The sequence below is a fragment of the Mercenaria mercenaria genome, chromosome 2 (genome assembly GCF_021730395.1).
Source record: "Mercenaria mercenaria strain notata chromosome 2, MADL_Memer_1, whole genome shotgun sequence".
NCBI lineage: Eukaryota > Metazoa > Mollusca > Bivalvia > Venerida > Veneridae > Mercenaria > Mercenaria mercenaria.
In genome coordinates, this window is record NC_069362.1 from 75684590 (window position 1) to 75700826 (window position 16237).

At 35.2% G+C, this 16237-nt stretch overlaps 1 protein-coding gene across 1 annotated transcript in view; it reads right to left on the bottom strand.

Moving 5' to 3' along the window:
* Positions 1 to 15455, bottom strand: part of LOC123564348 (uncharacterized) — a 48273-nt gene extending 32818 nt beyond the window's left edge. The window contains exons 1-2 of the mRNA XM_045357857.2: positions 15343 to 15455; positions 15219 to 15264 (exon numbers count right to left, since the gene is read on the bottom strand). Coding sequence (XP_045213792.2) covers positions 15219 to 15264; positions 15343 to 15399 — 103 coding nt within the window. The 5' untranslated portion in view covers positions 15400 to 15455. The remainder of the gene's footprint in view (positions 1 to 15218; positions 15265 to 15342) is intronic.
* Between the last annotated feature and the right edge of the window lie 782 nt (positions 15456 to 16237).

A 16237-nucleotide genomic window follows, 5' to 3' on the forward strand; every position in this document is an offset into this window, starting at 1 on the left:
TCATATTGGTATACATATAGGCAAAATAGTAATGGTAGAGTCACATCTTATCTTAGCACACAGGATATTAGGGTTAAAGCATTAAATATTGTCATTCTCATTTTAAAAAAAAAACATTTAATGATTATATATATTCTGTTAAGGAGATTTAGCTAAAGGACAAAAAGGTACAATCCCTAATAGAAATTTTATTCGGTTATTTTTATAAAATTTTGTAATTACTTCAGGCCTTGGATTTTTAAAAACTGAGCATTTCTTTTGATTTCAATATAATTTCTAGATATACATTTCCATTTTATAGGTGTCAGGATACTTCAATATAACTTCCATTTTTATAGGTGACAGGATACTTCAATATAATTTCTAGTCATACATTTCCGTTTTTATAGCTGTCAGGATACTTCAATATAATTTCCATTTTCATAGGTGACAGAATACTTCAAGATAATTTCTAGTCATACATTTCCATTTTACAGGTGACAGGATACTTCAATATAATTTCTAGTCATACATTTCCATTTTACAGGTGTCAGGATACTTCAATATAATTTCTAGTCATACATTTCCATTTTACAGGTGTCAGAATACTTCAATATAATCTCTAGTCATACACTTCCATTTTATAGGTGACAGGATACTTCAATATAATTTCTAGTCATACATTTCCATTTTATAGGTGACAGGACACTTCAATATAATTTCTAGTCATAAATTTTCATTTTATAGGTGACAGGACACTTCAATATAATTTCTAGTCGTACATTTCCATTTTATAGGTGACAGGATACTTCAATATAATTTCTAGTTACAATTCCATTTTATAGGTGACAGGATTACATTTCCATTTTATAGGTGACAGGAAATTTCAATATTATTTCTAGTTTTTATACATTTCCATTTTTATAGGTGACAGGATCCCTCAATATAATTTCTTGTTATGCAATTCCATTTTATAGGTGACAGGATACTTCAATATAATTTCTAGTTATACATTCCCATTTTATAGGGGACATAGTACTTCAATATAATTTCTAGATATACATTTCCATTTTATAGGTGACATGATACATCAATATAATTTCCATTTTATAGGTATCAGGATACTTCAACAATCTTAAAGTCTAAACTATAAGGCAAGATAGGCAAAGCCGGAAGAAATGATAATTGTATAATAAATTTTGGCTAATTAAACAACTGTCAATGCAAATCTTCCACAAATAGGATGCAATTTCTTATGTTCCTATCATTCCTTAACCTTTAGCATGCTAGATAAATTGTCGTCTGCTGGAAATGTCGTCTGCTAAAATTGTAAAGTTCATTCTATTTGCTCCAAAATTGGAAGAAATATTGTCAGAGTAGCAAACAGCTTGGAACCTGATCAGACGCCGATTTAATCAGCGTCTGATCTGGTTCCAAGCTGTTTGCAAAGGCTGTTAAATTCGCCTGCAGCAGGCTAAGGGTTAAAAGAAGAAGGTTTTTATCAAATTAGTTATGATAACATTCTGAATACAAAGCTCTGATTCAGACATGGTAACTTTGCAGGTGTGGGCAAAATAGGATAGGTGACACAATATACAAAATGATGGAAGTATGGTATAAATCTAGACAAGAGATCACAGAGTGATCTTGGCGCCCACCAATGTGTCATTTTTGTGTGTTCCAAATTTCAAGACTTACTGACTAGCTCAAGGTCAAATTTCATTTCCGTACACAACACTGTGCATGTGGTCTAAATTCGAAAGCTGTAACTTGAGAAATGTGAAAGTAGGTCACTAGATCAATTTCAAGGACAAAGTTCTTTGTACACAAAACTATGCATGTGCATCAATTTTGAAGACTGTAGTTTGAGAAATTTGAAAGTAGGTCACTAGGTCAATCTTAAGGTCAAAGTTTATTTCGGTACATAAAACTATGCAAGTGGTCCAAATTTGAAGGCTGTAGCTTGAGAAATGAGAAAGTAGGTCACTAGGTCAAAATCAGGGTCAAATTTCACTTCACAACACAAATCTATGCATGTGGTCCAAATTTGAAGCCTGTTCCTTCAAAAATGTGAACGTAGGTCACTAGGTCAATATCAAGGTCAAAGTTTGTTTCGGTACACAATCCTATTCATGTGGTCTAAATTTGAAGCCTATAGCTACAGAAATCTGAAAGTAGGTCACTAGGTCAATCTTAAGGTCAAAGTTCATTTCAGTACACAAAACTATGCAAGTGGTCCAAATTTGAAGGCTGTAGCTTGAGAAATGTGAAAGTAGGTCACTAGGTCAAAATCAAGGTCAAATTTTATTTCGGAATACAAAACTATGCATGTGGTCCAAATTTGAAGCCTGTACCTTCAAAAATGTGAAAGTAGGTCACTAGGTCAATGTAAAGGTCAAAGTTTGTTTCGGTACACAAAACCATGCATGTGGTCCAAATTTGAAGGCTATAGCTTGAGAAATGTGAAAGTAGGTCACTAGGTCAAAATCAAGGTCAAATTTTATTTCAGAATACAGAACTATGCATGTGGTCCAAATTTGAAGCCTGTACCTTCAAAAATGTGAAAGTAGGTCACTAGGTCAATGTCAAGGTCAAAGTTTATTTCAGTGCACAAAACTATGCATGTGGTCCAAATTTGAAGGTTGTAGCTACAGAAATGTGAAAGTAGGTCACTAGGTCAAAATCAAGGTCAACTCATGTCAAGGTTCATCTTGCCACTCAAAAGCATACATGTGGTCCAAATTTGAATGTTGTAGATTATTGACAAGAAGTTTTTATAAGCTTTTCCCTATATAAGTCTATATGAACCATGTGACCCCCAGGGCGGGGCCATATTTGACCCTAGGGGGATAATTTTAACAAACTTGGTAGAGAACCACTAGACGATGCTACATTACAAATATCAAAGCCCTAGGCTTTGTGGTTTGGACAAGAAGATTTTCAAAGTTTTTCCCTATATAAGTCTATGTAAACCATGTGACCCCCGGGGCGGGGCCATATTTGACCCTAGGGGGATAATTTGAACAATCTTAGTTGAAGACCACTAGATGATGTCACATACAAAATATCAAAGCCCTAGGCCCTGTGGTTTTGGACAAGAGGTTTTTCAAAGTTTTTCCCTAAATAAGTCTATATAAACCATGTGACCCCCGGGGCGGGCCATATTACACCCCAGGGAAATAATTTGAATCATATTGGTAGAGGACCACTAGATGATGCTTCATACCAAATATCAAAGCCCTAGGCTCTGTGGTTTGGGGCAAGAAGATTTTCAAAGTTTTTCCCTATATAAATCTATGTAAATTATAGAAATAAACAAAGGGCCATAACTTACTAAAAATTTGTTGAACCAGTCTGATTTTCAGGGGGACACAACTAGGGTACCAATACATCATTCTGACAAAGTTTGGTCAAAATCCCCCTGGTAGTTTCTGAGGAGATGCGATAACGAGAAATTGTTAACGGAAGGACGGACGGAATGACGGACGGACGGACGGACGGAAGGACGACGGACCACGGACGCAGAGTGATTTGAATAGCCCACCATCTGATGATGGTGGGCTAAAAACAAAGACAAATATGTGCCCTGAAGGACACTCACCTTTAACTTATACCACACCCTATAGCATGCTTAAAAATATGTCAAAACACCTTGAGGTAAGAATGTGACCAAGCATTGAAAGCTTAATTAATTCAAATTGTATCTTTGCTACAAAACAATTCTACAAGTAGCAGCAACCTAATAATCTACTGCAAGGAAATATAGCACATTTTCCTCTCACTTGTGAAATGCAAATAAAAATCTTGTGATATATACCTGTGGTTTACAAGATTAAAGGTATGTCCACTACAGTAGTTCAATATTGTGACAGATTTGAGACCTCAAGTGGATCATTAGGAGGTATAAGCTGTTTATTACACTATTAAATATAACACTGTCAGCATGCTGTGACACTTTGTTAAATGTTACCCCTCAAGTTTGCTACATGTTACTGTCAAGATATAGCATGCACTGAAGGTTATGTGGAGTGTGTTATGGGGTGTGCATCGAGGGGTAGGGAGCAGGGGTACAGTTACATGAGTTAAGCGCTAAGTGCACCTTAATTTAGTGCTAAACTCCATTTGAGAGAGAAATAACGGAATGCAAGTATTACATCTGATCAGAACCTGTAACTTTTAAAAGTACTACAAAGCAAACAAAGTTTAGTAATGGATTCAGAAACCTACTGGTAGAAAAGATAAAGCAGGCCATAAAAAAGCTGTTTATTAAAAGCTGATCAGATATTATAAAGTTAAGACGGTCAATTATCACTTGGATATTTCCCATCTCAGCAAGCGAGTTGTGTTCCGAAGTCTACTCTTCATGTGCTATAGGTAACTACGTGGTCGACTTACTGTCTCAAAACAATGAAAAATGCATCAGTGCAGCTGTATGATGCATACAAAGTTTGAAAATGTTTTTATCATTACATTGATAATAAATAGATTTTCCATCTCTCAAATTAAACTTCACCCTGCTCCAGCAGGAAGTATTTAACAATTTATTATTAAACCTGGACTGGAAACGTTCCAAAGGCTTTTCATCAAAACTGCCAAAATGGCATATCAGTCAGTATTAACCATTTTTCCTACTAATCATATCACAAATTGGCCAGGAGTCTGTAAGAAATTAAGCTCCAAATCATTGTTTCAACTAGAAGTCAAATGTTATCATCAACTTCTGACTTTATCTGCCTTAGACTTTCCTCTTATTTCTCATGTCTGACAAATCTCTCCACAGACTGGTGACTAAATCTCTCAAACAATTTGGTATTGCCAGAAGTAAATAAAAGTTGGCATGGAAGAAAGTCTTTTTTTTTTCAACAGGATTAAGCCACTCCCTTTAACAGTAGCCTGAGAAACTACTAATTGGTTTCATCAATTAAGATAAATATGACAGCTTAAGATACCTCATAAAACCAAAAGAGATAGGTGAGGTTCATGAGTTTATGAGGTGTACCAGGTTTGGTTCCTATTTTGTTTATTTTGTTGGTTTAAAGTCACTCCAAAACAATTCCAGGCGATACCCTTTAGGCACCTGTAAGGATTTTTGTGTAATTACGATTATGGAACTTTCTTTTTCGAAATCTATATGTTCCTATTACCTGCTAGATAAAAATGGCGGGGAAAGAACTTCATGTGTCATAAAGAGGCTTTGAAAGATTCAGTGGGTTCTATTTAATGACACATAACTTTCGTATATAAAAGTTAAAACCACTTTTTCTTTTTCTCTAGTAGCGATACAGTTCTTTGAGGGAATGTAAGTCTCTGAAAAGCTGATATTCTAGAAAATGTTGAATATAACATTATTAATTTTCAATAGGATATTAAATGAAATAAAGAGCAGCTGAATTTAGTGGTGTTCAGCCTATGATTTACATCTTTAACATACACAAAGGTATGTTAATCACGGTAAGTCTCAAATGACAAAAAGAAAGTCCAGATGGGATTAACATGAAACTGAAAACCTCTCTAAAACAAACTTTTTCTTCTGTCTGTTTGAGTTCGGTTTGGAGAGGTTCGTCAGTATAGAAAGAAAACAGGAAAGGCCCAATATTTTGCAACAGCACAGGAAGAGATTTACAAACTCTGATAAGAAGGAAACAGTTAGAGTTATAGCCCCTGTTTCCCATCAGTATTGCAATTCTAGCTGAGCAGTTACTTCCTTATTAAATTTAGGATCTTAAAATAACTTTAATAGGAAAGCAGCATGCAAATATATTATTGAATTACACTGAAAATTCAGTAAATGAGAGAGCTGCTCAATTATCCGCCCACTAATATGAATTTATCACTGACATAGCTTTTCTACCTGTATTTCCCAGCTGACTCATAAATTTTAATTGCACTCTAAAACTGACTTTATGATTCTCTGACTACAAAACATCCCCTAGATTATCCCATTAGACCAACTGTTCTCAATAATTAACAAAACTGCTTCTTATTTACTGACACTGATGTTCAACCAGAGCCATCCTATATATATAAAAATCATGAATTTATAGGATATCAAATAGACAACCTAGTTTTACTTTTAAAAAATAGAACTGGATTTTAAATAACCACCTGGAAAGGAGGCCCAATACCTTGACTATAAGGGGAACAATTGAGCCGCGCCATGAGAAAACCAACATAGTGGGTTTGCGACCAGCATGGATCCAGACCAGCCTGCGCATCCGCGCAGTCTGGTCAGGCTCCATGCTGTTCGCTTACAGTTTCTCCAATTCCAATAGGCTTTAAAAGCGAACAGCATGGAGCCTGACCAGACTGCGCGGACGCGCAGGCTGGTCTGGATCCATGCTGGTCGCAAACCCACTATGTTGGTTTTCTCATGGCGCGGCTCAATTATGTTTCCTTAGACTTGCTCGACCATTGTGCATCAAGCATGCAAAAATATTTCTCATAACATTCCTAAATTTCTGATATTAATAATACAACTTTTTCTCTAACTCTTTAAATGGAAACAAGAGCTGTCACTATTAGTGACAAAGGCCCCTCCCCCGCCCCCTCCCGAAGCAACCCTAGGTATTAGATGAACATTTGTGTTAGGGTTAGGGTTTATGACCTGAGAGACCCAAGTGCATAATACATACCTTCTCAATATGGTGAACATTTGTGTAAAATTATTTTCAAATCCCCCAATGAATGTTGAAGTTACAGCCTGGACAAGAATTTACACAGACTCACACACACACACGGACTGACGGTGCGATTTTAACATGCACACCTTCGTGGGCATAAAAAGACATTATGCTGACCTGACAAATCTGGCTTTTTTTTTTTATTTAAATAGTAGCCTGTCCCAAAGTTAAGGTAGTTACCGCTGATTTTTCCTCCCTAGCAACACAACCTACCGCATGACGACATGCTGCGGTGAGGCAGATGCTGAACACACTATAAATGAACAATGAAAAATAAAATATATACTATCTTTTAAAACAAGAGCTGTCGGATGACAGCAACGCTCGACTAACAGCCTTGTCGCTTGAATGAATAAGAAAGTCGAAAAAGGGGCATAATTTAGTAAAAAAGTAAAATAGGGTTATGGAACCTGCATAGTGCTTATCAGCTCATGACAGTGGACAAGTGTATGAAGTTTCAATCCATTCCAATTAGTGGGTACTGAGATACCAGCTTACTGAAAGAATTTAACCAAAAAACTCCTAAGTTGAAAAAGGGGCATAATTTTGTAAAATGCAAAGTTGAGTTATTGACCCTTTGCACTGCATGTCATATCATGACAGTGAACTAGTGTGTGAAGTTTCAATCCTTTCCCATTAGTGGATACTGAGATACCAGCTTACATACAAAAACTTAACCAAAAATTTCTATGTTGAAAAAGGGGCATAATTTTGTAAAAAAGCAAAATAAAGTTATGGGACCTGCTTTGTGCATGTCAGATCATGACAGTGAATAAGTGTGTGAAGTTTCAATCCATTCCCATTAGTGAGTACTGAGATACCAGCTTACATACAAAACCTTAACCAAAAAATTCTAAGTCCAAAAAGGGGCATAATTTTGTAAAAAAGCAAAATAGAGTTATGGAACCTGTGCAATGTAAGTCAGTTTATCACAGTAAATAAGTGTGTGAAGTTTCAATCCATTCCCACAAGTGGTTACTGAGGTACCAGCTTACATACAAAACCTTAACCAAAAATTTCTAAGTCAAAAAAGGGGCATAATTTTGTAAAAAAGCAAAACAGAGTTATGGAACCTGTGCAATGTAAGTCAGTTTATCACAGTGAATAAGTGTGTGAAGTTTCAATCCATTCCAACAAGTGGTTGCTGAGATACCAGCTTACATACAAAAACTTAACCAAATCGGGATGCAGACGCCGACGCGGACGCAGACGCGGACGCCGACGCATGGGCGAGTCCAATAGCTCTACTATTCTATGAATAGTCGAGCTAAAAATCTAGTTTTAATTAAAGTATAAGTGCATAAAAATCTCTCCATCAGCAGATTTTCCTCAAATTTGTGAAAAGGAAGTTGATGTACTAAGCGGCATCAACATCTTAGATATGAACTTTAAAACAAGTACAACACATTTTAAGAAAACAAACTGTCAGAAAAATAATAAACAAAATGTCCCTTATCTTTTCCCTCATTGTGCCCATTAAATATTATCAAACAGAAACAGGATGAATGATCAAGAACTGAATGCTGAGAGGCGCTCATTTGAAATCATTTCATTCAATTTTATCAAATGCTAAAATTCAATGGTTTTAATATAATGAATATATAATAATGAGCCGTGCCATGAGAAAACCAACATAGTGGGTTTGCGACCAGTATGGATCCAGACCAGCCTGCGCATCTGCGCAGTCTGGTCAGGATCCATGCTGTTCACTAAAGGAATCTCTAATTGCAATAGTTTTTGAAAGCAAACAGCATGGATCCTGACCAGACTGCGCGGATGCGCAGGCTGGTCTGGATCCATGCTGGTCGCAAACTCACTATGTTGGTTTTCTCATGGCGCGGCTCATATATTTATCTTCTAAGTAACATCTCTATAATATGACCCATTCTGGAACACTTGAGAGTTATAATCTTTATAAACACAGAAACGATATTCTAACAGCAAGACACTTTAGTATCAAAACATTTGAAATATCCAGGTCAGATTCCCTGCAGAATAATCTAATTCTGGAATGTTTTATGATTTCTAATTTCCAGAAAGAGATTATGGCAACTGAATTAAAATGAATCTCATCCTCAATATTAGGAGTGCTCCAAACAGAACCAAACAGACATTGCCACTCTAACATTTGAGGTACAACTGCTCAATTTTTCAAAATGGTTTCCATGGAAACTGTGCTTGTAAAAAAGTAATTGCATTAGGCAAAACTTAACTATGATTTTGAAAAAGAAGCTCTGAACTGCATTTTTTATTCAATAGAGAACTGCTCTTGAAACAAAAAATATTAAAAGGGTTACATCAAAAACTTCTGATAAATTTGTTTAAGTGAACTTCCTTGTAATACACTGAATCACTTAAAAACCCTTAAGCCTTTTTAAAATACAAATACTTGTTCTGAAAAATCATGTTAATCTCATTTAAATGTAACGGCAAAAAATATTTTACACAAAATATCTAAATTTGAAGTGAATTTCATTGATACTCAATATAAATAAGAATAACATTTCTGAAAGTATATCAAACTTTACGAAGAACAAACATTCATGTACACATAAATGATATTAGTACAAAAGAAACTGATCTAATGAAAAATATAAACAAACATCAAATATTTGCCAACATGTATTTGATCAGTTATTCTTAATTTTTTAGTTTAGAACTTACATATGAAACATCAATCTGAAACCCGATATATCGATTTGTCATTTGTATGTTATGCACAATATAACTCCAAACAAAACAGTGTTATATAAGCATTATCCTTGAAGAGACTTGCAAAATTATTATTTTCCCAAGAAATTAACTACCTAATACCCATGTATGTTCAATAATCGCAGTTTTTGACCCCGAACCAACACCCGAATCGTGGATGCGCATTTATAAACATGAATAGAACAATTTTTCTAACTTTCAAAACAATTTGTTACAGATGTTCCCAATTGGATAAAGGAAACATTATACACGGTTACTGTCTCCGCTTATTAAGATTGCTCGTTTTACGTTTTCTATTATAAAACTGAGTTTACTTCTTTATCTTGGATGGGCAATAGACTTTAAAATACTTCAGTGCATATTATTTCTAAATATTTTAAGCAAGTAAGTAAATTAAATCCAATAATTGACAGAATCAGACAGACCACCTTTAAATCATTTCTTATTGTAGTTAAATTACAGACAGCTACATCAATATTCTTTTCTTATTTTTTTCAAAATTTAGAAAATGCTGTAATTATTGGAAGTTTTATACCTACAAAAATACATCTTTTAGTCAATAACCATGTTAAAGATTGCTGTAAATCATGCATTTTGAATCATACACATTGAAATATCTATTTCAATTATACTGATTTATCATTTTCAATATCTAAAACTAATTACTACCTGTTTTAAAAATGAGCCGTGCCATGAGAAAACCAACATAGTGGGTATGCGACCAGCATGGATCCAGACCAGCCTGCGCATCCGCGCAGTCTGGTCAGGATCCATGCTGTTCGCTTTTAAAGCCTATTGGGATTGGAGAAACTGTTAGCGAACAGCATGGATCCTGACCACACTGCGCGGATGCGCAGGCAGGTCTGGATCCATGCTGGTCGCAAAGCCACTATGTTGGTTTTCCCATGGCACGGCTCAAATTATGAAATTTTAATGTTCATCTGGGGGCATGTCACATGAATTTAACCCTTACCATGCTGGATATGATTGATTCTGCCTTGAGATCAGTGTAGATTATGATCAGCTTGCACATCTGTGCAGTCTGATCACAATCTGAACTGTTCACTATTCAGTCAGTATCTTTTTGTAAAGCACCCCTTTTAACAGTAAATGGTAATGTCCAAATTGGAAGATGGACAAGTTCATTATAGAAATTTAGCAAGGTAAGGGTTAAAATAAAACTATCCAGCTGAGCTCAAACATAATGTAATAATACATTATAGGAAAAAGTGAACACTTAGGTAAACAACAAATAATTACTGACCTTACAATACAACTGACCTCTGACCTCTGTGTAAAGAAAGAGACTGTGTGAGGTTGTAGATGTACTATAGATAGAGGGTTTAGCAGCACTAAATAAGATCAGATTATATAGTTGCCCACCACCCACATCCTGTCTCCTTACAATACAAGGTATTGACATAATGTATTATTGCTGATTATATTGATACTGTTAAAAGCTTTACCCAACAGGAGTGAGATCTGTGTAAATGAAAACACCTCTACAAAGTCTATCTTGATTAGGTCGTTTGCAGTAAGCAGGAAGTCTTTTAAGTCTAGATTATTTAGACACTTTGCTAATGGAATATCTTTTAAATACCATATAATACAGTAACAATCAAACATAGTCTCAGCACTCATGTCACCAAAATGTTAAGCATTGAATCAATAAAAGAGGTATTAAGAAAGTTGTGTATTCTGATAGCTAATCATACTGATCAAGGTATCAATTCATTAACTATTTCATACAATATTGCAAAGATGTCCCATCCACAGCCCTAAATAATTTGAAAACAAAACAGATAAACACTGAAAATTCACATTTTTATGTAAAATCCAAAGAACATTTATTTGGCATTTAGAATTCAGCCAACAGATCAACTATTTTCAAATTTATATTTATAGTTAATTAAATGTTTATCTAATGCTATATAGGCACTGCAAACATTCATTTTATCTGATTTCTAAATTTAAATATTTCTAACAGTTTTTAAAAAACAAGAAAAACTTGAAATTCATTAAACAAATGAGATAGTGTTTCTTTTAATAAGGTTCAGTTGTTACAAATATTCTCCAAATCACATTAACAACTTGAAACTTTCAATTAACAATCAAAACTTTCCTATATTTTGAATATCTTTCTTCCAAATCTAGAAATGATGCTACAAGTTTCTGGTCATTCTTAAAGAAAAAAAATTCAAATACTGTTATTCTGTAAGTCAAGGCCCAGAAACCACCTATTTTTGCTGCCCTTATCTTGCAACTGTTCCTGTACAGCCAAAATAATATGGTGATTACGTTTCTGGCAAATTATTATTATACCAGACTTATATATCATACCAGATTTATATACTGCTTTTACCTGTTTTGGAATGTATTAAATAGGGAACAACTAATATTCAGTATTTGATTATCAAGTTACTACATAAAATCTGATTACGGTAATTTGAAGTTCAGTTTGATGCATTCTACAGACTGATATATTTTGTTGTCAAACCTTAATACACTTAATTCCAAGTGTTATTTTTATACACAAAAATTCACTGGCTTCCACATCTGTTCCTATAATCTAATATTTGTTTGAAACATGTAAAAAGCTCATAAAACATCTATAGATCCTTGAAACAGGCATTTTTCTATATTAAGAGCTCCACATAAAAATATGTTCTGAAATTTGTCATAAACACATTTGAAACTCTACTAATACACACTGAAAAAAAACCCCGAACAAACAGGATCTGTATTTTACTCCATGATTGTGCATATATTTTTATTTTTTATTTCAATCAAACTCATCCCTATCAATTTTGAAAAGCATGCCAGAATAATATCATCAGAAAACATATTCTTTTGTAATTCTTCAAGTACTTCAAAGATGAAATGAGCAAGTAGTTGAAGAGTGTTTTTCACATTTCCACACCTATCCTTAATGGTTTGACATGAACAGATTAGTTTTATTTCTCAAAATTCAAAGCACTATGTTGGTGGGGTACATAAAAGCTAACCAACTGAAGCAGCATTTGTTAAAGTAGAATCAAGAAACCACAAATAAAATCAACATACATTTACATAATATATATCATATTTGTAGGAATTAAATCCATCTCTTGTAAAAAAAAACTATTGCCACCATTTGCAGGTAAAACTGTGATTGAATGTATAAGTTACAATAAAAACAAGAGGGTCATGATGACCCTGGATCGCTCACCAGAGTAATATGTTTCAAATGTCAAACTGATGATTTTTAGAAAATTTTCCAATGTACAATCAAGTAACCCCTAGGGCGGGGCCAATTTTACCCCGGGGGTCATGATTTGAACAAAGTTTGTAGAAGTCGACTAGGCAATGTTACATAATTATCGAATATCTAAGATCTAGGCCTTCTGGTTTATTTTAAGCAAATTTATGAAGATTTCCCTATGTACAATAAAGTAACCCCTGGGGCTGGGTCAATTTGACCCTGGGGGGTCAAGATTTGAACAAATTTTGTAGAGGTCCACTAGGCAATGCTACATGTCGAATATCTAAGCTCTAGGCCTTCTGGTTTATTTTTAGAAAATATTGAAGACTTTTCTATATACAATCAAGTAACCCCATGGGGCGGGGCCAATTTGACCCCAGGGGTCATGATTTGAAGAAATTTTGTAGTCTACTAGGCAATGCTACATGTCAAATATCTAAGACCTAGGCCTTCTGGTTTATTTTTAGAAATTTTTTTAAGATTTTCCTATGTAAAATCAAGTGAACCCTGGGGCGGGGTCAATTTTGACCCTGGGGTCATGATTTGAATAAATGTTGTAAAGGTCCAGTAGGCAATGCTACATGTGAAATATCTAAGCTCTAGGCCTTCTGGTTTATTTTAAGAAAATTTTTGAAGATTTTCATATGCAAAATAAAGCGACCCCTAGGGCAGGGTCAATTTTGACCCCGAGGGTCATGATTTGAAAAACTTTAGTAGAGGTCCACTAGGCAATGCTACATGTCAAATATCTAAGCTCTAGGTCTTCTGCTTTTTGAGAAGAAGATTTTTTAAAGTTTTCCTATGTAAAATCAAGTGACCCCTGGGGCGGGGTAAATTTTGACCCCGGGGGTCTGATTTGAACAAATTTTGTAGAGGTCCACTAGGCAATGCTACATGTGAAATATCTAAGACCTAGGCCTTCTGCTTTATTTTTAGAAAATTTTTGAAGATTTTCCTATGTAAAATCAAGTGGCCCCTGGGGCGGGGTCAATTTTGACCCCAGGGTCATGATTTGAACAATATTAGTAGAGGTCCATTAGGCAATGCCACATGTCAAATATCTAAGGTCGAGGGCTTCTGGTTTTCGAGAAGAAGATTTTTTAAGATTTTTCTATGTAAAATCAAGTGACCCCTGGGGCGGGGTCAATTTTGACCCCGGGGTCATGATTTGAACAAAATTGGTAGAGGTCCACTAGGCAATGCTTCACACCAAATATCTAAGCTCTAGGGCTTCTGGTTTTTGAGAAGAAGATTTTTAAAGTTTTTCCTTTCGGTTGCCATGGCAACCAGAGTTCTGCATGGAATTCAATTCTTTGAACAATATTTAGAGAAGACCATCCAAGGAACATCCCTGTGAAGTTTCATCAAAATTGGCCTGTTGTTTTAGGAGGAGATGTTGTTTAAAGGAAAGTGTGGACGGACGGACGACGGACGGACGGACGGACGGACGACGGACGGACGGACGCCGGACGGTGAGCGATCACAATAGCTCACCCTGAGCACTTTGTGCTCTGGTGAGCTAACAAGAACTTACCCTCAAAATTAATGACACATCTGCAAATACTAGGTGCTTTGAAGTTTAAATACAATTTGAAACGAAAAATAGGTATGGCCAGAAGGTGGAGGAGTATAAATGTGTAAAATACCATTTGACCTAAACTATTATCTGGAGGTTTAAGTAAAATACATTGTTAATTTTATTTTCACTATCTAAATTTAGATTTAAAACAAAAGTTTTGTTTTCTATATGGCAACATCGTAAATTGCTCCAAACATGTTTACTAAACGTAGAATGATCAACTGTAGTGCATTCGCTCGGGTTAAAATTATTCAAAAAGTGACAAGGTGTCAACATCATTACATGTCAATATTATACTAGAAAAAATGAGCCACTTTTGCTCCAAGTTAGAATTAAATTATTTCTTCTCAACAGCTTGACACAGACAAACCTCTTTCAGGAAACTATTAGATTAATAACGAACAATTTTTACCACTTAACTTTCTCTCACGTATTATTTATTCTATACTTAATATGTTATCGACTTTTATTTTCACAGTCTCACAATGTACTGGGAACTTTTTTAATTTCCCAGTAGCATTTTAACATTTCATGGCACACACGGAGCAATATGCTCGAAGGTATATGACCTTTGACCCCTAAGTGTGCCCCGAAAGTATATGACATTTGACCCCTAAGTGTGACCTTGACCTTGAAGCGAGCTATCTGAAAAATGTGCTCTGCATGCCATCTCGGTGTGGTGAACATTTGTGTCAATTGTCAAGTTTCTTTGAAATTCTTCAAGGGGTCCAAGTCAGTTACAGAACGGGCATGAAATTGCTAATGGACAGATGGACACTGGCGTCATAACATAATATGTCCCTTCAGACGTATCCATATAAAAAGTAAAAACTTGTCAATAAAATTAAAAAATTATTCAAACTTATTATTGCATTACAATATTTTTTAGAAATAAATTTCATAAAGTTTCAGACAATTTCGTAATTTCAAACAGCATGCATATCTTATCACTCAGAAACATCAAATTCTCTGCTAGTCTGTGACACATACCGTAACTAAACTTTAAAAACTTTCTAAGTTCACTCACCCGCAACTGGCGATGGCTTTTTCATAACGCACCATCTTGGCTTCCACTGAAAAGAAAAATAAATACAATTGCAAATGTCTACAACAATTAAAGCGACCAGTACACGTATCTGAAAGTAAAATACCTTTTTTCCGTCCCTGTATTTCACGTTTCCTTCCACAATCGTACTCATTTCAGCCATGTCTATCCATGTTTTGATCCAGTTGACCTGAAATGTTACAGCTGCTCTGATTGGTTGGTTTTTGATGTACCGAGATAACCTTACATTAGCACGTATAGCAACAATCTATGCAGTGTCCGATTTTATTGTATTACATCATGAAACAAACAATTTCCATCTGTATATAGTCGCGGATCACCACTTTAACTTGCTTCCTACGACATGCTTGACTCTGATAAATTATCACAACCTCAAACCTAGAATACCTAACATTACCATCTGAGCAAACGACATAGAAAAACTCTTGGTCAAACTCAATTGTCATAAGACCAGTAGCCAATATTTTTTTTTTTAGATAGCACATGGACTCTTGCTGGTATCAGAAATCTTTTTTTCAGAAGTCCATTGATGAGAGAGTCATACAATTAAAGACTGAAACTCTGCAAAACCCTTAATCATAATTATGAAGCATTTTACCAACCATGGAATTCTGTTTCTCCTTACGCTTGTTTTTCGTGAAACACAACTTAAAATGTTAGTAAATGATCTCCTCGTAAGTGTCTAAAAGGAGAAACAAACAGAACTCATTCTTTTAGACTTTATAAAACCCTTTGATGAGGCGTCTGATGAAGCCTTTGATAATGTGAGGCATAAAAAGTCCTAAAGATCCACAACTATGACATACATGGTCAAACGCTTAAATGGGTCAAAAGCTCCCTAGATAATATTCAGACCCCAGTCAGTAGAGTTAGATGGCTCTAGTTCTAATCCAATACCGGTTTCCTATGGAGTCCCCAAGGGGTCTGTGCTCGGCCCCCTCCTTTTCTTAGCCAACATAAATGACCTCTCATAAGACTTC